The sequence below is a fragment of the Anomaloglossus baeobatrachus genome, chromosome 6 (assembly GCF_048569485.1).
Source record: "Anomaloglossus baeobatrachus isolate aAnoBae1 chromosome 6, aAnoBae1.hap1, whole genome shotgun sequence".
NCBI classification, from domain to species: Eukaryota; Metazoa; Chordata; class Amphibia; order Anura; family Aromobatidae; genus Anomaloglossus; species Anomaloglossus baeobatrachus.
This window is the reverse complement of record NC_134358.1, coordinates 523,156,132-523,181,483: the sequence shown is the minus strand read 5'-3', so window position 1 is coordinate 523,181,483 and position 25,352 is coordinate 523,156,132. Positions and strand designations below refer to the sequence as shown.

The 25,352-nt window shown below is 50.4% G+C and overlaps 1 protein-coding gene across 1 annotated transcript in view; it reads left to right on the top strand.

Annotated features, from left to right (window-relative positions):
- MTPAP (mitochondrial poly(A) polymerase) overlaps window positions 1-21,161 on the top strand; it is a 68,633-nt gene extending 47,472 nt beyond the window's left edge. The window contains exons 7-9 of the mRNA XM_075315517.1: window positions 5,428-5,520; window positions 10,383-10,456; window positions 20,486-21,161. Of these exons, the coding sequence (XP_075171632.1) occupies window positions 5,428-5,520; window positions 10,383-10,456; window positions 20,486-20,818 (500 nt within the window). The 3' untranslated portion in view covers window positions 20,819-21,161. The remainder of the gene's footprint in view (window positions 1-5,427; window positions 5,521-10,382; window positions 10,457-20,485) is intronic.
- Window positions 21,162-25,352: the final 4,191 nt, after the last annotated feature.

The window sequence follows — 25,352 nt, the reverse complement described above, 5'->3', positions numbered from 1 at the left end:
TTGCTCAGAGGAGACAACAGCATGTCGTCCACAAATAGCAAGGGACAGACTTACTATGCTGCCTGTGCAGCATGTACGGCTATACTGCCGGCAGGTTCCACTGACCCTCATTGTGTGCAATGCTCGGCCCCTGTGGCACTTTCTCAGCCGGAGCCTCTGCTAAGGGTGGCCCAGGGAGAACCACCTGTTAACACTGTCCAGGTGACAGGGACAGAGTTTGCAGTTTTTACTGAAAGACTTTCTGAGACTATGGCTAAGATATTAGAAGCCTTGCAGTCAAGGCCAGCATCTCAAGCCAGGGACACTGTAGAATCATTGTCCCATGGTCCCCCTCAGTTGGAACAGCAATGTCTTCCCGGGGTGTCTCATGGATCCCAGGGTGAGGTCTCTGACACGGACCGCAACCCCAGACCGACTAAGAAAGCTCGCTATGAAATCCCCTCGACATCATCACAATGTTCAGGGTCTCAGCGAGAGGACTCTCTGTATGATGAAGCGGAGGTAGCTGATCAGGATTCTGATCCTGAAGCCGCTCTCAACCTTGATACTCCTGATGGGGACGCCATAGTGAATGATCTTATTGCGTCCATCAATGAAATGTTGGATATTTCTCCCTCAGCTCCTCCAGTGGAGGAGTCAGCTTTTCAGCAGGAGAAATTCCGTTTCAGGTTTCCCAAGCGTACAAAGAGTATGTTTCTGGACCACTCTGACTTCAGAGAGGCAGTCCAGAAACACCGAGATTGTCCAGATAAGCGTTTTTCCAAGCACCTTAAGGATACCCTTTCCCCCCTGACGTGGTCAAGGGCTGGACTCAGTGTCCCAAGGTGGATCCTCCAATCTCCAGACTGGCGGCTAGATCCATAGTTGCAGTGGAAGATGGAGCTTCACTCAAGGATGCCACTGACAGACAGATGGAGCTCTGGTTGAAATCCATCTATGAAGCTATCGGCGCGTCTTTTGCTCCAGCATTCGCAGCCGTATGGGCACTCCAAGCTATCTCAGCTGGTCAGGCGCAAATTGACGCACTCACACGTACGTCTGCGCCGCAGGTGGCGTCCATAACCTCTCAAACGTCGGCATTTGCGTCCTACACTATTAATGCTGTCCTGGACTCTGCGAGCCGTACGGCGGTTGCAGCCGACAATTCGGTGGCAATACGCAGGGCCTTGTGGCTACGGGAATGGAAGGCAGATTCGGCTTCCAAAAAGTGCTTAACTGGTTTGCCATTTTCTGGCGACCGCTTGTTTGGTGAGAGATTGGATGAAATCATCAAACAATCCAAGGGAAAGGAAACATCCTTACCCCAGGCCAAACCAAAAACACCCCAACAGAGGAGGGGACAGTCGAGGTTTCGGTCCTTTCGGGGTGCGGGCAGGTCCCAATTCTCCTCGTCCAAAAGGCCGCACAAGGATCAGGGAAACTCCGACGCGTGGCGGTCTAAATCACGCCCTAAAAAGACCGCCGGAGGTGCCGCTACTAAGGCGGCTTCCTCATTACTTACGGCCTCCTCACACCGCATCCTCGGTCGGTGGCAGGCTCTCCCGCTTTTGCGACACCTGGCTACCACAAGTAAAAGACCGTTGGGTGAGAGACATTTTGTCTCATGGTTACAGGATAGAGTTCAGCTCTCGTCCTCCGACTCGATTCTTCAGCACATCTCCGCCTCCCGAGCGAGTCGATGCACTGCTGCAGGCGGTGGACATTCTGAAGGCAGTAGGAGTGGTGGTCCCGGTTCCTCTTCAGCAACAGCGTCACGGTTTCTACTCCAACCTGTTTGTGGTTCCAAAGAAGGACGGGTCCTTCCGTCCTGGTTTGGACCTAAAACTGCTCAACAAACACGTAAGGACCAGGCGGTTCCGGATGGAATCCCTCCTCCACTCTCAGGGTCACTCTGTGATACCCTACTTAGACGATCTGCTGGTCAAGGCACCCTCTCAAGAGGCATGCCAACACAGCCTCAACGTCACTCTGGAGATTCTCCAGAGTTTCGGGTGGATCATCAATTTTCCAAAGTCAAATCTGACACCGGTCCAATCGCTGACATATCTTGGCATGGAGTTTCATACTCGTCCAGCGATAGTGAAGCTTCCGCTGGACAAACAGCGTCCGCTACAGACAGGGGTACAATCTCTCCTTCAAGGTCGGTCACACCCCTTGAGGCGCCTCATGCACTTCCTGGGGAAGATGGTGGCAGCAATGGAAGCAGTACCTTTCGCGCAGTTTCGCCTGCGTCTCCTTCAAGGGGACTGGGAGGTGGTTACGACGGACGCGAGCCTGTCAGGGTGGGGAGCAGTTTTTCTCCACCACAGGGCTCAGGGTACGTGGACTCAGCAAGAGTCCTCACTTCAGATCAATGTATTGGAGATCAGGGCAGTGTATCTTGCCCTAAAAGCGTTCCAGCAGTGGCTGGAAGGCAAGCAGATCCGAATTCAGTCGGACAACTCCACAGCGGTGGCTTACATCAACCACCAAGGTGGGACACGCAGTCGGCAAGCCTTCCAGGAAGTCCGGCGGATTCTGCTGTGGGGGGAAGACGATTGGTCGCAGTTTCAGCTTCCTTATGTGTTTCCTCCTCTGGCACTGTTGCCCAGAGTGTTACGCAAGATCACGGCCGACTGCCGCCGCGCCATCCTCGTCGCTCCAGACTGGCCGAGGAGGTCGTGGTACCCAGATCTGTGGCATCTCATGGTCGGCCACCCGTGGGCACTGCCAGATCGACCAGATTTGCTGTCTCAAGGGCCGTTTTTCCATCTGAATTCTGCGGCCCTCAACCTGACTGTGTGGCCATTGAGTCCTGGATCCTAGCGTCTTCAGGACTATCTCAAGAGGTCATTGCCACTATGAGACAGGCTAGGAAACCAACGTCCGCCAAGATCTACCACAGGACGTGGAAAATATTCCTGTCGTGGTGCTCTGCTCAGGCGTTTTCTCCCTGGCCTTTTGCCTTGCCCACTTTTCTGTCCTTTCTTCAATCCGGATTGGAAAAGGGTTTGTCGCTAGGCTCCCTTAAGGGACAAGTCTCTGCGCTCTCTGTGTTTTTTCAGAAGCGCCTGGCCAGGCTCCCACAGGTACGCACGTTCCTGCAGGGGGTTTGTCACATCGTCCCTCCTTACAAGCGTCCGTTAGAACCCTGGGATATGAACAGGGTGCTGATGGTCCTTCAGAAACCACCGTTCGAGCCAATGAGGGATATTTCTCTCTCACGCCTTTCGCAGAAAGTGGTTTTTCTAGTAGCAGTCACCTCACTTCGGAGAGTGTCTGAGTTGGCAGCGTTATCATGCAAAGCTCCTTTCCTGGTGTTTCACCAGGACAAGGTGGTTCTGCGTCCGGTTCCGGAATTCCTCCCTAAGGTGGTATCCCCTTTTCATCTCAATCAGGACATCTCCTTACCCTCGTTTTGTCCTCATCCAGTTCACCAATGTGAAAAGGATTTGCACTTGTTAGATCTGGTGAGAGCACTCAGACTCTACATTTCTCGTATGGCGCCCCTGCGCCGCTCGGATGCACTCTTTGTCCTTGTCGCTGGCCAGCGTAAAGGGACACAAGCTTCCAAATCAACCCTAGCTCGGTGGATCAAGGAACCAATTCTCGAAGCTTACCGTTCCTCGGGGCTTCCGGTTCCCTCAGGACTGAAGGCCCATTCTACCAGGGCCGTGGGAGCGTCCTGGGCCTTGCGACACCAGGCTACGGCTCAGCAGGTGTGTCAGGCAGCTACCTGGTCGAGCCTGCACACTTTCACAAAACACTATCAGGTGCATACCTATGCTTCGGCAGATGCCAGCCTAGGTAGGCAAGTCCTTCAGGCGGCAGTTGCCCACCTGTAGGACGGAGCCGTTACGGCTCTATTATGAGGTATTATTTACCCACCCAGGGATTGCTTTTGGACGTCCCAATTGTCTGGGTCTCCCAATTAGGAGCGACAAAGAAGAAGGGAATTTTGTTTACTTACCGTAAATTCCTTTTCTTCTAGCTCCAATTGGGAGACCCAGCACCCGCCCCTGTTTTTTTTATACACATGTTGTTCATGTTAAATGGTTTCAGTTCTCCGATATTCCTTCGGATTGAATTTACTTTAAACCAGTTTATAATTTTTTCCTCCTTCTGGCTTTTGCACCAAAACTGATGAGCCCGTAGCAGCACGGGGGGTGTATAGCCTGAAGGGGAGGGGCTTTACACTTTTAGTGTAATGCTTTGTGTGGCCTCCGGAGGCATAGCCTATACACCCAATTGTCTGGGTCTCCCAATTGGAGCTAGAAGAAAAGGAATTTACGGTAAGTAAACAAAATTCCCTTCTTTCTGGATCTACAGTGAGCTAATATGACTGTTCTCACGGATGGTGGATATTGATCTGTTCCAATACTGTAAATGGGTGGCACGGTGGCTCAGTGGTTAGCACTGCAGTCTTGCAGCGCTGGGGTCTTGGGTTCAAATCCCACCAAGGACACCATCTGCAAGGAGTTTGTATGTTCTCGCCGTGTTTGTGTGGGTTTCCTCAGGGTTCTCCGGTTTCCTCCCACACTCCAAAGACATACAGATAAGGACTCTAGATTGTGAGCCCCAATGGGGACAGTGTTCCTGATGTATGTAAAGTGCTATGGAATTAATAGCGCTATATAAATGAATAAAATTAATAATAATAATAATATAATATTATTATTAAATGGGGAAAACCAATAGACAAGGTTTATCCAAGTTCGCCACCCTTCATGGGTTGAACTTGATGGACACTTTTTTTTTATTTTTTTAAATCCCCTTTTTAAGTTTTTGGGTTGTTTTTTTTTTTTTTTTTCCCCTCCTTTTCTTTCAACAGGTATAACTTTTTTTTTATCTTATGTCATCCACACACGCAGCTAAGTGTGTCCGGAGCGTCTCAGAATTTGGGGTATAGGAGGCATCATGGGGCTGAGGTTTTTCTATTCTTCATGTGAATATTTTTACAGGATAACCACCTTTAAATTGGGGTCAATGTTAGGTGCAATGTGTGATGACCACAGTGGACCCCATGGATCAATAGAATATAGTAGCAGCAGCGCTAGAAAAGGGAAAAGCTACTCGCCGGCTTTACTTGACCGTGCGCCATCTGAAAAAAGCCAAACCATTAGGAAATGAATTTACCTGTGCTTTCTAGCAACTGGTGGCCGTACCAGGCAGACCTCCGGGGATTAGATGTTTGTGGCATGTACTAGCAAAATCCAAAGGAGACCATGGTACATGTAGTGCTGGAAGTTTCTTTATTACATGCCTCCACGAATTCTGCAGTGCAACAAGTTGTTTGCTAAAATGTAGAAATATGGCCTGACACTTCCATTGAGGGGAGCCCCAGTCTATCAGTCATGTCATTTATATGTTGAGGTGGAGTTCTCCCTTACTCCTCCATTAGAGCTTTTTAAAGTAACACTGAACAGATTTTCTGCATTTTCATGTCAGGTAAAAAGGAAAAATGCATCATTGATGGCAGCGACTGCACGTTTGTGAACGATCTTAACAGAGTTAAACAGACTGCAAATACAGAGTCACTCGGTAAGTAAGATGTTGGTGTACCCTGCGTTCCCCATTGTGGTTACCTCCCCGCATTCCCCATTGTGGTTACGTCCCCGCATTCCCCATTGTGGTTACCTCCCCGCATTCCCCATTGTGGTTACCTCCCCGCATTCCCCATTGTGGTTACCTCCCCGCATTCCCCATTGTGGTTACCTCCCCGCATTCCCCATTGTGGTTACCTCCCCGCATTCCCCATTGTGGTTACCTCCCCGCATTCCCCATTGTGGTTACCTCCCCGCATTCCCCATTGTGGTTACCTCCCCGCATTCCCCATTGTGGTTACCTCCCCGCATTCCCCATTGTGGTTACCTCCCCGCATTCCCCATTGTGGTTACCTGCCCGCATTCCCCATTGTGCTTACCTCCCCACATTCACCATTGCGGTTACCTCCCCACATTCACCATTGTGGTTACCTGCCCGCATTCCCCATTGCGGTTACCTGCCCGCATTCCCCATTGTGGTTACCTCCCCACATTCACCACTGGGGTCACCTCCCTACAGTCACCATTGTGGTTACCTCCCTACAGTCACCATTGTGGTTACCTCCCTACAGTCACCATTGTGGTTACCTCCCTACAGTCACCATTGTGGTTACCTCCCTACAGTCACCATTGTGGTTACCTCCCTACAGTCACCATTGTGGTTACCTCCCCACATTCCCCATTGTGGTTACCTCCCTACAGTCACCATTGTGGTTACCTCCCTACAGTCACCATTGTGGTCACCTCCCTACAGTCACCATTGTGGTTACCTGCCCACATTCCCCATTGTGGTTACCTCCCCGCATTCACCATTGTGGTTACCTGCCCGCATTCACCATTGTGGTTACCTCCCCACATTCACCATTGTGGTTACCTGCCCGCATTCACCATTGTGGTTACCTCCCCGCATTCCCCATTGTGGTTACCTCCCCGCAGTCACCATTGTGGTTACCTCCCCACATTCCCCATTGTGGTTACCTCCCCACATTCACCATTGCGGTTACCTCCCCACATTCACCATTGCGGTCACCTCCCTACAGTCACCATTGCGGTCAGCTCCCTACAGTCACCATTGTGGTTACCTGCCCGCATCCCCCATTGTGGTTACCTGCCCGCATCCCCCATTGTGGTTACCTGCCCGCATTCACCATTGTGGTTACCTCCCCACATTCACCATTGTGGTTACCTGCCCGCATTCACCATTGTGGTTACCTCCCCGCATTCCCCATTGTGGTTACCTCCCCGCAGTCACCATTGTGGTTACCTCCCCACATTCCCCATTGTGGTTACCTCCCCACATTCACCATTGCGGTTACCTGCCCGCATTCACCATTGTGGTTACCTCCCCGCATTCCCCATTGTGGTTACCTCCCCGCAGTCACCATTGTGGTTACCTCCCCACATTCCCCATTGTGGTTACCTCCCCACATTCACCATTGTGGTTACCTGCCCGCATTCACCATTGTGGTTACCTCCCCGCATTCCCCATTGTGGTTACCTCCCCGCAGTCACCATTGTGGTTACCTCCCCACATTCCCCATTGTGGTTACCTCCCTACAGTCACCATTGTGGTCACCTCCCTACAGTCACCATTGTGGTTACCTGCCCACATTCCCCATTGTGGTTACCTCCCCACATTCACCATTGTGGTTACCTGCCCGCATTCACCATTGTGGTTACCTCCCCGCATTCCCCATTGTGGTTACCTCCCCGCAGTCACCATTGTGGTTACCTCCCCACATTCCCCATTGTGGTTACCTCCCCACATTCACCATTGCGGTTACCTCCCCACATTCACCATTGCGGTCACCTCCCTACAGTCACCATTGCGGTCAGCTCCCTACAGTCACCATTGTGGTTACCTGCCCGCATCCCCCATTGTGGTTACCTGCCCGCATCCCCCATTGTGGTTACCTCCCCGCATTCACCATTGTGGTTACCTCCCCGCATTCACCATTGTGGTTACCTCCCCGCATCCCCCATTGTGGTTACCTCCCCGCATCCCCCATTGTGGTTACCTGCCCGCATCCCCCATTGTGGTTACCTGCCCGCATTCCCCATTGTGGTTACCTGCCCGCATTCCCCATTGTGGTTACCTGCCCGCATTCCCCATTGTGGTTACCTGCCCGCATTCCCCATTGTGGTTACCTGCCCGCATTCCCCATTGTGGTTACCTGCCCGCATTCCCCATTGTGGTTACCTCCCCGCATTCCCCATTGCGGTTACCTGCCCGCATTCCCCATTGCGGTTACCTCCACACATTCCCCATTGTGGTTACCTGCCTGCATTCCCCATTGTGGTTACCTGCCTGCATTCCCCATTGTGGTTACCTCCCCGCATTCACCATTGCGGTTACCTGCCCGCATTCCCCATTGCGGTTACCTCCACACATTCCCCATTGTGGTTACCTGCCCGCATTCCCCATTGTGGTTACCTGCCCGCATTCCCCATTGCGGTTACCTGCCCGCATTCCCCATTGCGGTTACCTGCTCGCATTCACCATTGCGGTTACCTGCCCGCATTCACCATTGCGGTTACCTCCCCACATTCACCATTGTGGTTACCTCCCCGCATTCACCATTGTGGTTACCTCCCCGCATTCACCATTGTGGTTACCTGCCCGCATTCACCATTGTGGTTACCTGCCCGCATTCACCATTGCGGTTACCTCCCCGCATTCACCATTGTGGTTACCTCCCCGCATTCACCATTGTGGTTACCTCCCTACAGTCACCATTGTAGTTACCTCCCTACATTCACCATTGTGGTTACCTCCCCACATTCCCCATTGTGGTTACCTCTCCACAGTCACCATTGTGGTTACCTCCCCACATTCACCATTCCCCATTGTGGTTACCTGCCCACATTCCCCATTGTGGTTACCTGCCCGCATTCCCCATTGTGGTTACCTCCCCGCATTCCCCATTGTGGTTACCTCCCCACATTCACCACTGGGGTCACCTCCCTACAGTCACCATTGTGGTTACCTCCCTACAGTCACCATTGGGGTCACCTCCCTACAGTCACCATTGGGGTCACCTCCCTACAGTCACCATTGTGGTTACCTCCCTACAGTCACCATTGTGGTTACCTCCCTACAGTCACCATTGTGGTTACCTCCCTACAGTCACCATTGTGGTTACCTCCCTACAGTCACCATTGTGGTTACCTCCCTACAGTCACCATTGGGGTCACCTCCCTACAGTCACCATTGTGGTTACCTCCCTACAGTCACCATTGTGGTTACCTCCCTACAGTCACCATTGTGGTTACCTCCCTACAGTCACCATTGTGGTTACCTCCCTACAGTCCCCATTGCGGTTACCTCCCCGCATTCCCCATTGCGGTTACCTCCCCGCATTCCCCATTGCGGTTACCTCCCCGCATTCCCCATTGCGGTTACCTCCCCGCATTCCCCATTGCGGTTACCTCCCCGCATTCCCCATTGCGGTTACCTCCCCACATTCCCCATTGCGGTTACCTGCCCGCATTCCCCATTGCGGTTACCTGCCCGCATTCCCCATTGCGGTTACCTGCCCACATTCACCATTGCGGTTACCTGCCCGCATTCCCCATTGCGGTTACCTCCCCACATTCCCCATTGCGGTCACCTCCCTATATTCAGAAGCTGGGGGAACATATGACTACATTGTACTGCTCAATGGGAGGCATGAAACTGAAAAAACAACAATACATCTAAGCATTGTTAAATGGTTGTTTCCTCTTCGTAAATGGGTATTGTCAGGCAGCGCTTACTCTATTAGATTTGGTCTTATGCACCACAGTCACCGGCCGGACATAGCTCACCATTTCTTACGTTCGGCTCAGTAGGTCTGCAGGTCGTCGCGGTGTTGCAGCCTAGATTTGTCCACGTCACGGCCGTCTGAATCCACCTTACCAGCCGAGATGCAGACAGGACTGACATAAAAACAAAAGGGAGCTGAGGTTTTTCCGGCTTCCCCTCCCAGCTACTTCTTGGGTAGAAATATAAAAACAAAAAAGTGAGCCGGAGTATGAGTTGGTTCACATGCAGCTTGTAAGCTCATGTTCACACTGGCCATACGACAAAGAAAAACCAAAGACAAAAATAATACGGACGTATACCCTGCTGTAACTGAATAAAAGCATAGTACATATAAATAAACATAGGGGGAGTTAGTAAACACTGTTTTTGATTAAAAAAAAAAAAGCATAAAGCCATCTCAGCCCTTATTCACATTGAGGTCTATTTTGACCCATGGTAAGATTTTAATATTAGAGAGTGTAGGTTCTGTCCCGAATGGGTACACCTTGTCGCGGTGGTATAGTCCTCTATTTTTCTTTATATGCATTATGGGCGGCATGGTGGCTCAGTGGTTAGCACTGCAGCCTTGTGGTGGCTCAGTGGTTAGCACTTCAGTCTTGTGGTGGCTCAGTGGTTAGCACTTCAGTCTTGTGGTGGCTCAGTGGTTAGCACTGCAGCCTTGCAGCGCTGGGGTCCTGGGTTCAAATCCCACCAAGGACACCATATGCAAGGAGTTTGTATCTTCTCCCCGTGTTTGCGTGGGTTTCCTCCGAGTTCTCCGGTTTCCTCCCACTCCAAAGACATAGGGACTCTAGATTGTGAGCCCCAATGGGGACAGTATTGCCAATGTATGTAAAGCGCTGTGGAATTAATAGCGCTATATAAATGAATAAAATTATTATTATTACTATTATTATGCCATTAATCAGTTACAGCAGGGTATACGTCCATATTATTTTTGTCTTTTGGTTTTTCTTTGAAAATGATCGGAAGAACAAGATGTGACCGGCCGCGCTTTTACTAGAACTCTGTAACCCAGGTCATTATGATAAATGTGTAATTTTATGTTTTTGTAGATAATCTTCTTATTGAATTCCTGGAATTTTATGGAAAGTTCGACTTCAAAACCAACTGTATAGATATTCGCAAGGTTTGTATATTGTGTATGGAGACTGATTCCTGTAGAGGATAGTTGGAGGGGTGCACCCGCTGATTGCTGCAATCCCCCATAAACCTATTGTTATTATTGAAGAAACCTGCCAGCATCATACATAGAGGGCTGTGACTATGGGGCCTCCTATGTAATGTGCATATTCTCTATTCGTCCATATTACCATATACATCCCGAGTGCACTGCCCGGCGGCACCTATACGTAACATTGGGGTCATTTACTGATGACTTTTATGTTCACTTATGTAGTGATCAAATTGTGACCTTATTTTCACCCAGCTTTTTTTTTTTTCTTTCTTTACCAACATAAGACATACAGTTAGAGCAGTCAGACTGTGGAATGCCGACCACAAGAGGTAGTAATGGCAGATACTAGAACAGCTTTTATAAAAGGGCTGGATGATTTCCTCAGTACACAAAACATTGTAGGTTATAAGTAACTTGGGGAAAAAATGTAGAACTGGTGGAGGAAGGTTGAACTAGATGGACTTAGGGCTTTTTTCAACCTAAGTAACTATGTAACTATGTAACAAAGACACAACAAGTGAGATAAGCTCCTGTAATGCATTACCTTCTCCTATATTATATGCACCGTCTGACATAAACATGATTCTTCTTTAAATTCCTATTCCTATTTACAATTAAGAAATAACGTCTGGAACACCCTGCTAAGTCTGAACTGGGTGCAAAAACCCTAAAAAACTTCACTATATAGAGAGAAGGCCTGCACACCAGTGACAGTGCAAGGGGAATGAATGTAAAGCAGAAACTGCTGTGTGAATACTTACATTGGGGTCCCTAGCTAATGTGTATCCTCTCATGCAGTTAAAAAACTTACCGAGTATGGGAAGCTGAGACCCAGGCTATAGATGTATAATGTGGACTGGCAATAGAAGTGGGTGGGGTTGGGTTCACAAACGAAAAACTCCACTCCTACCACCAGTCCACATAATACATATACAGTGGTACCTCGCTTAACGAGTAACCCTCTTAACGAGAATTTCGCTTAACAAGCAAAGCTTTCTGTAAATTTGTAACTCGCTTTACGAGAAAGCTTTGCTGGACGAGCAAAATCCTCACCGCACACACTTCCGGTTTTGTCCATCCACCGTGCTCTGACCCGCACTTGCAGTCCACACAAACACACACAAGCATGCACATGTACTCACAAACACGCACGCACGCACACACATACAGTATTATGCTCACCTTACCTTCCGTTCCACCGCCGGCCTCATGGTTCTTGTAGTTCCCGGGTACATCGCGGCGTCCTCGCGGCGAACTAAAAGACCCAGGAGGCCTGCGATGGAAGGTAAGGTGAGCATATAATATAACATAATATGTTTACCTTTCGTTTCATCGCCAGCCTCCTGGGTCCTGTAGTTCGCCGCTCCGCTCCAGTCCACGCTGTGTCTCTGCATCCATAGCGACGAGGGAGGAACTTCCTGTCACCGCTAATGAAAGGCAGAGTGCTGGCCAATCAGAGGCAAGCGGCTCTGCCTTTGACGTCAGCGCTCTGGCCGGGAACTTCCTGCCTCGTCGTTATGGTAACGCGTTACACAGCCCGGCCCCATACCAGAGAACAGCAAGTCCCAGCAGACCGGCGATGGAACGGAAGGTAAGGTGAGCATATAATGCGTGTGTGCTTGTGTGTGCTTGTGTGTGCTTGTGTGTGCATGTGTGTGCATGTGTGTGCATGTGTGTGCATGTGTGTGTTTGTGTGTGTTTGTGTGTGTTTGTGTGTGTTTGTGTGTGTTTGTGTGTGTTTGTGTGTGTTTGTGTGTGTTTGTGTGTGTTTGTGTGTGTTTGTGTGAGTTTGTGTGAGTTTGTGTGGAATGATAGAATAGGGGACCAGGATGGGACATTTTAGAAGTTGTGGAATGGATCGTCTGCATTGCAATGATTTCCTATGGGAAATCTTGCTCTGCTGAACAAGTACCTTGATTAACAAGCACAGTCCCAGAACGGATTGTTCTCGTTAAGCAAGGTTCCACTGTATAGCCTGGGTCTCAGCTTCCCATACACTAAGTTTTTTAACTGCATGAGAGGACACACATTAGCCAGGGTCCCCAACGTAAGAGAATACCGTGACGAGGTGCTGGGGCTCTGTTGTATTGATCAATTCAATAGCTACATTTCTCCTTATTCTTAAAGTTCATGGCAGTCATGCAGATTCCACTGTCATATTTTCATTTTCACATATAGCTATTGTATTTTCATGTCCGTATTCACACAGCAGTTTCTGCTTTACATTTATTGCTTGCACTGTCGCTGGTGTACAGGCTTCTCTCTATAAAGGAAAGATTTACAGACATTGAGTTCCCAAGGAACACTGGGAGATTACAGCTCTGAAACCTGCAGCATTTTAAATGCAGCTTCGGAGTTTTATACACGCTGTGGCTCAGGAATAGTTTGGCTATTTTCACATGAAGGCTAAAGTATTTCTAAAGATCCTTTGATATGCTAATGAGGGAAGAGATTAGTCACTGGGGTGTTACTTCCTGCGCTCATTCCGCCCTCTTAGCATGTTTAGCATGCCCACCGGGGCGTGCTAACATGCTATTTCATGGCCATTGCCCTGTGTTATCAATGATGACGTGCGTACCTGTGTCCGTTGTCATCACATCACACGCCGGGTTTAGGATCAGTGCACATGATCAGAATACCCCGCACTTCTGGTCACGCACACTATGAAACCGGGTGTACGTGTCCCGGCTTCAGAGAGGTCTAGTGTGCATGATCGGAAGGGCCGGGACTGTTGATCATGCGCATTGCCCAGCATCTGATGCGGTGACAGCAGACAGGTATGCGCGTCACTGCTAATGACGCTGGGCAATGGGCATTGAATAGCAAGTTATCATGCCCCTGTGGGTGTGCTAAAATGCTAAGATGACGGATTAGTCACGAGCATGTAACGCTATTGTGACTAGTCCCTGCGATCATTAGCATATCAAAGATTTTTAGAAATGCTTTTTCTTTTTCGCTCCTAATTGGGAGACCCAGACAGTGGGTGTATAGCTACTGCCCTCTGGAGGCCGCACAAAGAACTACACTTAAAAGTGTAAGGCCCCTCCCCTTCTGGCTATACACCCTCCCGTAGGAGTACAGATTCCTCAGTTTTAGCTTTGTGCGCAAGGAGGTCAGACACGCACGCATAGCTCCATTGTTTTTAGTCAGCAGCAGCTGCTGACTATGTCGGATGGAAGAAAAGAGGACACATATAGTGTCCCCAGCATGCTCCCTTCTCACCCCACTGTATGTCGGAGGTGTTTGTAAGGTTGAGGTACCCATTGCGGGTACGGCGGCAGGAGCCCACATGCTGATTCCTTCCCCATCCCTTTTTACAGGGCTCTGGGTGAAGTGGGATTTACCGGTCTCCAGGCACTGAGACCGTGCTCCATCTACAGCCCCTGGAGAAGATGCTGGATGGAGCGGAGTACATCAGGGACATGGCCCTGCTTCCTCAAGGTACTCTGTGTCCCCGTGCATTTGGCGCTCACACCGCAGCATGCTGGGTGTTGTAGTGCGCCGGGGGACATCAGCGCTACGGCGCTTGTGCCATGGCCTCATTCAGCTTCGCTGAAGCAGGCACACTTCTAGGAATCGGTCGCGCCGGCCGCTGGGACTGCGGCGCGGCTGGCACTTGTGGTGCGCCGGGGACTTCAGCGCGGCCCGCGCTTTTACGGCGGCCGCGCTGATAACTCGAGTCCCCGGCTTTTGCGGCCTGCTTCCGTTCGTTCCCGCCCCCGGACCTGCCAGTCAGGAGAGGGGCGGGACGCTGGCCACGTCTAGGAATCGGTCATGCCGGCCGCTGGGACTGCGGCGCGGCTGGCACTTGTGGTGCGCCGGGGACTTCAGCGCGGCCCGCGCTTTTACGGCGGCCGTGCTGATAACTCGAGTCCCCGGCTTTTGCGGCCTGCTTCCGTTCGTTCCCGCCCCCAGACCTGCCAGTCAGGAGAGGGGCGGGACGCTGGCCAGTGCATCAGCGCTGAGGGCTGGAGTCGTTTTTACATACTCCAGCCCTCACAATCGGCACAGAGGGGACACTGTTTCCCGCACTTTTGTTTGGGAACTCCCACGGACCGCCCCTCTCCACAGACGCCGGCAGCCATTCCTGCTGACACGCTGACTGCAGAGGGGAGCCGGGGAGACCCAGACAAGGAATCTGCAGCCTCTTACCCGCTATTCAGCGGGCGGTAAGCAGCCCTCAGGGCTCACCCCCTCTTGTGCCAGTATTATTCTTAGTATTTTGTTTCTACAAATACTTTGTATTGCATAGCGCTGGTCGCCCTTTGGCTATAGACTCTCTCACATTGCAGAGAGCCAGCAGCATGTCGTCCGTAAAACGCAAGGGTGCCAAGGCACAGACATTATATGCTTCCTGCACCGCTTGTGGGACTTTTCTACCGGCAGGCTCCACGGACCCCCATTGTGTGCAGTGCTCGGCCCCTGCGGCGCTTGCACAGTCGGGACCTCTGCTGGACGTGTCCCAGGGTGTACCACCTGTGAATGCTGTCCAGGTGACAGGAACTGAGTTTGCAGCTTTTGCTGACAGAATGTCTCTCACTATGTCACAAATTCTTGACACATTGCGAGCTAGGCCTGTACTTCAGGCCACGGACACTGTGCAATCATTGCCCCCTGGTCCCCCTCAGCTCCAAGCTCCGGGACGGGCATATACACCTCAGGGTGAAGACTCTGACTCGGACGATGGCCCCGGGCAGCCTAAGCGGGCTCGCTATGACGGGCCTTCACATTCATCTCAATGGTCAGGATCCCAGCGAGATGAATCTATGGGTGATGAGGCGGACGTAACTGATCAGGATTCTGATCCTGGGACCGCTCTCAATCTAGATACACCAGATGGTGACGCCATAGTTAATGATCTTATATTTAACATCAATAAGATGTTAAATATTTCCCCACCAGCTCCTCTTGTGGAGGAGTCAGCTTCGCAGCACGAGAGAATCCATTTCAGATACCCTAAGCGTACTTTAAGCACTTTTCTGGACCACGCTGACTTTAGAGACGCAATCCAGAAACCCCACGCTTATCCTGAAAGGCGTTTTCCTAAACGGCTTAAAGATACACGCTATCCTTTTCCCCCTGAGGTGGTCAAGGGTTGGACCCAGTGTCCAAAAGTGGATCCTCCAATTTCCAGGCTTGCAGCTAGATCCTTGGTTGCAGTTGAAGATGGAGCGGCACTTAAAGATGCCACTGACAGGCAGATGGAGCTCTGGCTGAAATCCATCTATGAAGCGATTGGAGCGTCATTAGCGCCTTCTTTTGCGGCCGTATGGGCACTCCAAGCTATCTCAGCCGGGCTTGCGCGAATTGACTCCGTCACACGTGCATGTGCCCCGCAGGTAGCACCATTGACCTCGCAAATGGCGGCATTCGCGTCGTACGCGATTAATGCTGTTCTTGACGCTACAAGCCGCACGGCAGTGGCGTCAGCCAACTCCGTTGTTTTGCGTAGGGCCCTGTGGTTGAGACATTGGAAAGCAGATTCTCATTCCAAGAAGTGCTTAACCAATTTGCCTTTTTCTCGTGACCGATTGTTTGGAGAGCGTTTGGATGAAATCATCAAACACTCCAAGGGTAAGGACTCATCCTTACCGCAACACAGACAAAACAGACCCCAACAGAGGAAGGGTCAGTCTGGTTATCGGTCCTTTCGAGGACCGGGCAGGTCCCAATTCGCCTCGTCAAAAAAGACTCAAAAAGACCAGAGACGCTCAGATTCTTGGAGGTCTCAGTCACGCCCAAAAAGGACAGCCGGAGGAACCGTTGCCAAGACGGCGTCCTCCTGACTTGCGGTCTCCGATTCCCACACCCGCGGTCGGTGGGAGGCTTTCCCACTTTGGCGACATCTGGCTGTCACACGTCAAAGACCGTTGGGTGAGGGATATTCTGTCTCACGGGTACAGGATAGAGTTCAGTTCTCGTCCGCCAACTCGTTTCTTCAGAACTTCTCCACCACCAGACCGAGCCGATGCTCTGTTGCAGGCGGTGGCCGCTCTAAAGGCGGAAGGAGTGGTGACCTCCGTCCCGCTTCAGGAACAAGGTCACGGTTTTTACTCCAATCTGTTTGTGGTCCCAAAAAAGGACGGATCGTATCGGCCCGTCCTGGATCTAAAGTTGCTCAACAGACACGTAAAAGTCAGGAGGTTCCGGATGGAATCCCTACGCTCCGTCATAGCCTCAATGTCTCAAGGAGATTTTCTAGCATCAATAGATATCAAGGATGCGTATCTCCACGTGCCGATCGCACCAGAGCATCAGCGTTTCCTACGCTTCGTCATACACGACGAACACCTACAGTTCGTAGCGTTACCTTTCGGTCTGGCAACAGCCCCCCGGGTCTTCACCAAGGTCATGGCAGCAGTAGTAGCTATTCTGCACTCGCAGGGTCACTCGGTCATCCCGTATCTAGACGACCTGCTTATAAAGGCACCCTCTCAAGAGGCATGCCAACACAGTCTGAAGGTGGCACTAGACACTCTCCAGAGTTTCGGGTGGATTATCAACTTTCCAAAGTCTCATCTAACCCCGACCCAATCTCTGACTTATCTTGGCATGGAGTTTCATACTCTATCAGCGATAGTGAAGCTTCCACTGGACAAGCAGTGCTCGTTACGGACTGGAGTGCAATCTCTCCTTCAGAGCCAGTCGCACTCACTGAGGCGCCTCATGCATTTCCTAGGAAAGATGGTAGCAGCAATGGAGGCAGTCCCGTTCGCGCAGTTTCATCTGCGCCCTCTACAATGGGACATTCTACGCCAATGGGACGGGAAATCGACGTCCCTCGACAGGACTGTCTCCCTCTCTCAGACTGCCAAGGACTCTCTGCGTTGGTGGCTTCTCCCCACCTCATTGTCACAGGGAAAGTCGTTCCTTCCCCCGTCCTGGGCAGTGGTCACGACGGATGCGAGCCTATCAGGGTGGGGAGCGGTGTATCTCCACCACAGGGCTCAGGGGATGTGGACTCTGGAAGAGTCCACCCTGCAGATCAATGTTCTGGAAATCAGAGCAATCTATCTTGCCCTGCGAGCCTTCCAACAATGGCTGGAAGGCAAGCAGATTCGGATTCAGTCGGACAATTCTACGGCGGTGGCGTACATCAACCACCAAGGGGGAACACGCAGTCGCCAAGCTTTTCAAGAAGTCCAACGGATTTTGACGTGGGTGGAAAGCAGAGCGTCCACCATATCCGCAGTTCACATCCCAGGCGTGGAAAACTGGGAAGCAGACTTTCTCAGTCGCCAGGGCATGGACGCAGGAGAATGGTCCCTTCACCCGGACGTGTTTCAGCAGATCTGTTGCCGCTGGGGGACGCCGGACGTCGATCTGATGGCGTCACGGCACAACAACAAGGTCCCAGTTTTCATGGCACGGTCTCACGATCACCGAGCACTGGCGGCAGACGCCTTGGTTCAGGATTGGTCGCAATTCCGACTCCCCTATGTGTTCCCACCTCTAGCATTGTTACCCAGAGTTCTCCGGAAAATCAGGTCCGACTGCCATCGAGCCATACTCGTCGCTCCAGATTGGCCAAGAAGGTCGTGGTACCCGGATCTGTGGCATCTTACGGTAGGCCAACCGTGGACACTTCCAGACCGTCCAGATTTGCTGTCTCAAGGGCCGTTTTTCCATCTGAATTCTGCGGCCCTGAACCTGACTGTGTGGCCATTGAGTCCTGGATCCTAGCGGCCTCAGGTTTATCCCATAAAGTTGTTGCCACAATGAGACAGGCTAGAAAACCATCCTCAGCTAAGATCTATCACAGAACGTGGAAGATTTTCTTAGCGTGGTGCTTGGCTCAAGGGTTTTCTCCCTGGCCATTTGCATTGCCAATTTTTCTTTCCTTCCTTAGGGTTGGAAAAAGGTTTGTCGCTTAGCTCTCTTAAGGGTCAAGTCTCCGCGCTATCCGTATTCTTTCAGAAGCGCTTGGCACAGCTTTCTAAAGTACGCACGTTTCTCCAAGGAGTTTGTCATATCGTTCCTCCTTACAGACGGCCATTGGAACCCTGGGATCTGAACAAGGTTCTCATTGCTCTCCAGAAGCCGCCTTTCGAGCCTTTGAAAGAGGTTCCCCTTTCTCGGCTTTCACAAAAGGTAGTTTTTCTTGTGGCGGTCACGTCTCTTCGAAGAGTGTCCGAGCTAGCGGCGTTATCTTGCAAATCTCCCTTCCTGGTGTTTCACCAAGACAAGGTAGTACTGCGTCCAATTCCAGAGTTTTCTCCCAAGGTGGTTTCTTCCTTTCATCTCAATCAGGATATCACTTTACCATCTTTGTGTCCGCATCCAGTTCACCAATTTGAAAAGGGTTTACATCTGTTGGACCTGGTGAGAGCACTCAGGATTTACATTTCTCGCACGGCGGCTCTACGCCGTTCTGATGCGCTCTTTGTCCTAGTCGCTGGTCAGCATAAGGGATCGCAAGCTTCCAAATCCACCCTGGCGCGGTGGATCAAGGAACCAATTCTTCACACATACCGTTCTGCTGGGCTTCCGATTCCATCTGGACTGAAGGCCCATTCTACCAGAGCCGTGGGTGCGTCCTGGGCATTGCGGCATCAGGCTACGGCTCAGCAAGTGTGCCAGGCGGCTACCTGGTCGAGTCTGCACACGTTTACCAAACACTGTCAAGTGCATACCTACGCTTCGGCAGATGCCAGCCTAGGTAGACAGGTCCTTCAGGCGGCGGTGGCCCACCTGTAGGAGGAGGCTGTCTGACAGCCCGTTCATGTGGTATTTTTTTTACCCACCCAGGGACTGCTTTTGGACGTCCCACTGTCTGGGTCTCCCAATTAGGAGCGAAAAAGAAGAAGGGAATTTTGTTTACTTACCGTAAATTCCTTTTCTTCTAGCTCCAATTGGGAGACCCAGCACCCGCCCTATTTGTTCTTAGGGTTTCGTTTTTCGGGTGCACATGTTGTTCATGTTGTTTCTTAAGTTCTCCGATCGTGTTATCGGATTGAATTTGTTTTTGAAACTGTTATTGGCTTTCCTCCTTCTTGCTTTGGTACTAAAACTGAGGAATCTGTACTCCTACGGGAGGGTGTATAGCCAGAAGGGGAGGGGCCTTACACTTTTAAGTGTAGTTCTTTGTGCGGCCTCCAGAGGGCAGTAGCTATACACCCACTGTCTGGGTCTCCCAATTGGAGCTAGAAGAAAAGGAATTTACGGTAAGTAAACAAAATTCCCTTCTTCTAAAGATCTCTTTATCTATGCTAGTGTATACAGGGACAGTTAGGCAGGGATTAGCAATATGCACCCAGAACTGCTCCTGGTTCTGGGTGCATATTGCACCTGACAGGTTCCCTTTAAAAATGTTTCTTAAGGCCCCAACATACGAGTTCGCTAAATCGTTGCTGAGTCAGGTTCTGTGACGCAGCAATGATCTCGCCAGCGATCTCGTTATGTGTGACACCTACCAGCGATCAGGCCCCTGCTGTGAGGTCACTGGTCGTTGCCGAATGGTCCGGACCATTTTCTTCAATGGCGATGTCCTGCTGGGCAGGACGCATCGCTGTGTTTGACGCCTACCAACGACCTCCTAACACGGTCCCAACGCCCGCCGAGATCGTTATACAGGTCGCTGATCATTACTGCGTCGTTGGTAAGGTTTGACTGTGTGACATCTCACCAGCGACCTCCCAGCGATCCTTATCAGTTCGGATCGTTGTGTGTGACTGGGCCTTTATGCTCTGAGATCTCTCCAAAGCTCAGACCATGATAAACGGTGGGTTAAAAAAAAATGACTATAGTACTTCCTTCCTAGGACTCTATTCAGCAGCCTACACTGCAGACTATACTACTAGGCAAGTTCCCCCAAAAATTCAGAATCTGCTGAATCTAATTTTTTTTTTTGTGAAGCTCAGAGCAAATTTGATTTGTTGAATAGATGGTCTCCTCTCCTTTTGAAGGCCTCTATCCAAATTTTTGCCTATTTAGACTGCATCGATCTTCATTATTCTGATTTGTGTTTTTCTGATGTTTTAGGGCCAAGAAAAGAACAAACCAGAAGCCGCAGCTCTCTACATCCAGAATCCATTCGAACAGACACTAAACATTAGCAAAAATGTCAACCAGCCCCAGCTACAAAGGTTTGTGAACCTCGCTCAGGAGAGCGCCTTCGTCTTACAAGACCAGATGCAGAAATCCTCGCAGAAAGAGAAACCCTGGGGTCTCGCTTCAATATTACTCATTAAAAGCTCTGACAAAGAAACCACCCAGAGGAGGAAGAAGAAGATATCGGCCAGCGAGAGGATCGGCAGTCTCCTGGAATCACTAAGGGACAATGGTAATACAGGAAAAACCAACGTGGACCACTGACCGTGGTTGTTGGGATCATCGGAGAAAGCCAAGCTCCGAACCAGAACTTCTCTCGAGCCGCGGTGTCCGGGCCTCGATCACCTCCTGGAGTAATCACCGCTTTATTGCCATTAAGTGCTCCTTCACGGTTTTAGTTCTGTAATATCAATTTTATATTTGAGTCTGGGATGTAAACGACAGGATCATCTACAACAGACAAGATGGCAGACGGTGCGTCTATTACAGGGCGCTAATAATGGAGACCGCCGACCCCACCATGAACTTGTCATGTACAGTGTGTGACTGACCGGCTGTACGACAGCAAGAACAGAGACTCTCAATTTATTAAAATTATTATTCTTTATATTTGCAGAGTTTCCTTATTGCTGGAGGGAAGTGTGTACATAACAGGGCAAGACACAAACATACATGGAGCCTTGAAGGTTTTTTTTTTTTTTAATTTTGTTTTTTTCTAACAAAATACCACAGTATTGAAAATAAAATTACCGTACTTTTCGTTTTATAAGACGCACAGGATTATAAAACGCACCCCAAATTTTTTTAAAAAAGGAGGGGGGGTAATATGGGGTCTGTCTTATAATCCGGTGGTGTCTTAGGCTGCTTTGACACATCCGTTTTTTGCCGTGCGGCACAATACGGCGCTTTGCAGAAAAAACGCAACAGGTTTTGTTTTTTTTTTGCTGCCGGTTGCGTTTTTTTCCCCGCATAGACTTGCATTAGCACCGTATTGTGCTGCATGGCCTTGCGTTGCGTCTAGTTTTTGCCTGATGGGGCATATTTAGCCCATGCGGCGGCCAGATGGAACGTTGCCTGGCATGTTTTTTTGTGCGGCGACAAAAACGCATTGTGCCGGATCCGGCGCGATGCGGCGCGATTCACAATGCAAGCCTATGGACGCCGGATGTGGTTTTTTGTACTGCGCATCCATTTTTGTATCAAGCCGCATCCATCAAAAAACAGACGGGCCGCATGGAAAAACTTATGCAACGGATCCGGGTTTTTTTTGCCGCATCCGTTGCATAGCTTTTTGAGCCAGATTGTGCCGCTCAGCACAAACCGGATGTGTGAAAGCAGCCTTACCGGAGAAGGTAGGCGGCAGCGGTGGTGGAGCAGGGGCAGTGGTGGAGGAGGGCGATGCTGCAGGCTGTGCAGTGGGTGTCCCAGATTCTCAAAGCAGGCACTGTGAGGTAGGAGAAGCTGTCAACGGTGTGGGCTTCAAAGAAATGGCGCCCAGAGTCGGCGCGTGCACAGATGGAGCTTTCAGCTCATTGACAAGCTGAGATCTTATCTGCACACGCGCCGACAACGGGCACCATTATGTGAAGCCCACACCGTTGATATTTTCAGAATGGCGGCCCCTGCTTCAATACACGCAGAACAGCGTCCAGCAGCAGAGCTCTCAGCACAGCACGCAGCGAGCCCGCAGCACAGCTCCCGTGGCTTGCTGCATCTCTCCTGCCTCCTGTCACCTCTCTCCACCACCCCTCGGTAAGCTACGTTTGGCTTATAAGACGCACCCCTCATTTTCCTCCCAAATGTTTGTCTATTAATCCGAAAAATACAGTAATAGTTACATGCCCTCCCCAGATCTAGAACTGCGACTCCGCCACTGATTGTTTACAGGCTGTAGTGATGATGTCACATTGACAGCTCTGCAGACAATCACAGGGCGTAGCGGCTTTGTCGATGTAGACAGCACAAGTAAAGTGCCATATAAAACACACAATATAACAGTTCTTAAGCATCTTTTCTTAAATTAAGTGCTGTGCCTCTGTAGTTCCTCCTGGAAACAAAAGTTATAAGTAGATCTCTGTGTCACTGGCATTCTCCTACTCAATGTCCCTACTCCTAATGCCAGAAAAGATTGGACCAAGTCAAAGTTTAAGGGAACAAACTATTGATAACAGTAATGGCAATGTGAAGGGGTCAACACATTCATACATTCCATAGAGGATTGGTACAATGCAGAATTTTAAGAACTTGATTAATGTATCTAATTGGAGCCCAACCATAAAAAAACCCCAATGAAGCCTAAAACAAAGGGGTAATGGCTCTCCACAAAGAATAGCAGGGTTTTCTTAACCCCTTAACGACCTTTGACGGATCTTTCCATCATGGAGCGTGTGCCGCTAAGCCCCGCCCCCTGCCACGGGCAGGATGCGGCCAACGGCGCACATATCAGCTGTTTTCAACAGCTGATATGTGTGCCTGCATGTTACGAGTGGAATCGCATTCCACCCGTAACATTAACCCCTTACATCTCACTGCCAAAGTCTGGCAGCGAGATGTATATACGCACGGTCACGATTTTTGCTTACTGTCGCCCCCACCGGAAGTCATGTGAGTGATCACGTGACTTTCGGTGGTTGCCATGTTAGCACAGGATCATGTGATGACGCCTGTAGCTAAGATGAGTCACTTCCTCTCAAAGCCGGAATACAGCCAGCATTGAAAGTAAAGCACCAAATCTGCAGTTCTCAGCTCTGTAGCTGAGATCTGCAGATAGGGCAGAGCGATCGGATTGCTGATCGCTATAGCCCTAGGGGAATTAGTAAAATAAAAAAAAAGTTAAAAAAAAGTTTTAAAAAATTAAAAAAAAATAAAAAAAACCTAAAAGTTCAAATCACCCCCCTTTTGCCCTTTGAAAATGAAAAGGTTAAAAAAAAATATACACATATTTGGTATCGCCGCATTCAGAAATGCCCGATCTATCAAAATATAAAATCAATTAATCTGATCAGTTAACGGCGTAGCGGCAAAAAAATTCCAAACGCCAAAATTACGTTTTTTGGTCGACGCAAATTTTGCACAAAATGCAATAACAGGCGATCAAAACGTAGCATCTGCGCAAAAATGGTACCGTTAAAAACGTCAGGTCGAGACCCAAAAAATAAGCTGTCACTGAGCCATAGATCCCAAAAAATGAGAATGCTACAGGTTTTGGAATATGGCGCAAAACGTACGCCACTTTTTTTGGACAAGCTTGTGAATTTTTTTACCCCCTTAAATACAAGTAAACCTATACATGTTGGTGTCTACAAACTCGCACCAACCTGAGGCATCACATAGATACATCAGTTTTACCATATAGTGAACACTGAATAAAACATCCCAAAAACTATTGTACGATCACACTTTCTTTAGCGTTCCTATGGGAGACCCAGACCATGGGTGTATAGCTACTGCCTCCGGAGGACACACAAAGTTACTACACTCAAAACGTGTAGCTCCTCCCTCCTAGCATATACACCCCCTGCTAGCCAGACCTAGCCAGTTTCATGCTTTGTGTCAGGAGGATCACACACACACACATGCATCCTTTTTTGATTTTTCATTTTTTCTAAAGATTTGGAAGAAAAGCGGGTCCACTGGACCCCCGGCATGTCCCTTCACACCTCCCTGGCGGCGGTGCTGTTAAGGTTGACTTCAGGGCAGAAATCCCTTCATGCCGCGCTCCTTCAACATCCCTTAGGGGCTCTGGCTTGAAGTTAGAGCCAACACGGTTCTCACTGCCTTGCAGGAGACCGGCCTCCATCCGCAGCCCTTTGGCAGGACCCTGCTGGATGGAGCACTGGACCCCCACCCCACCAGGGACTGGACCCTGCGTCTCAAAGCTAAGTATAGAGACGTTATTTAAGGGTCCTTCTGCAATGTGGGGCACTTTTATTGGTGGGACAGTGATTTTCTTTGATAACGCTGCTTTTTAATGTGTTTCCGGCCGGTTCCACAGTTTTTACTGAGAACCGCGCCGATGATGCCTGATTGTCGGCCGCGTGCATAACTCTAGGCCCCGGCTTCAGCCGCGGCCTAGTTTCGTTATTGTTCCCCTGCATGTCAGTCATGCAGGGGGACACTGCAGCGCCGGCCGCCCTGCACAGGGGGGGACACTCCTTGTTGAGGAGATGATTCCCTCCCCTGTAAATCTCCTTAGCCCTCCGTTCCCGCTCCTGGGTTAACCCCCGCCCCCCCCCCTCACTCTGGCGCCATTTTCTCAGCGTTCTTAGTACGCTGATCGGCGCTGGCTGCTCTGCAGTGCAGAGGGGGTGGATATCTGGCTGGGGGTCCAGGCTTGGAACCCGGGGGGGCACTCACAATAGCGGCCTGATAAGTCACAACCTCTGGTTGTGCACTTTTATACACTATCAGGGCATTCTGAAGGGGTTAATTCTTTATTACAGAACCTCTTCCTCAGCAGCATGTCTCACTAGGAGCAAAGCTCCAAGGCTGTAATATTGCCTGAACCGGCATAGGTCATACTGTAATGGTTCTTATGTGGTGGTGCCTCAGCCTGGAGTCTTCCCCAGGCTGAACCCCTGTCTTGGGTATTCTAGACAGAGCCCCCCACCTCTGCAGCAGGTCTCACAGAGCGAGGCTGCAGGCTGTTTTTATTATCCACTGCTGGTAGTCTCGTACGGCTGTACCGAGCTCCTAACCACTGTGGCCCCTCAGCTTGGGGGCGCATTCATGGTCCCCCCAGCTGCTCCGGGTTCGGTGGCTGACCCCTGGGGGAATCTGTTTTCCAGGGGTCGGCTGT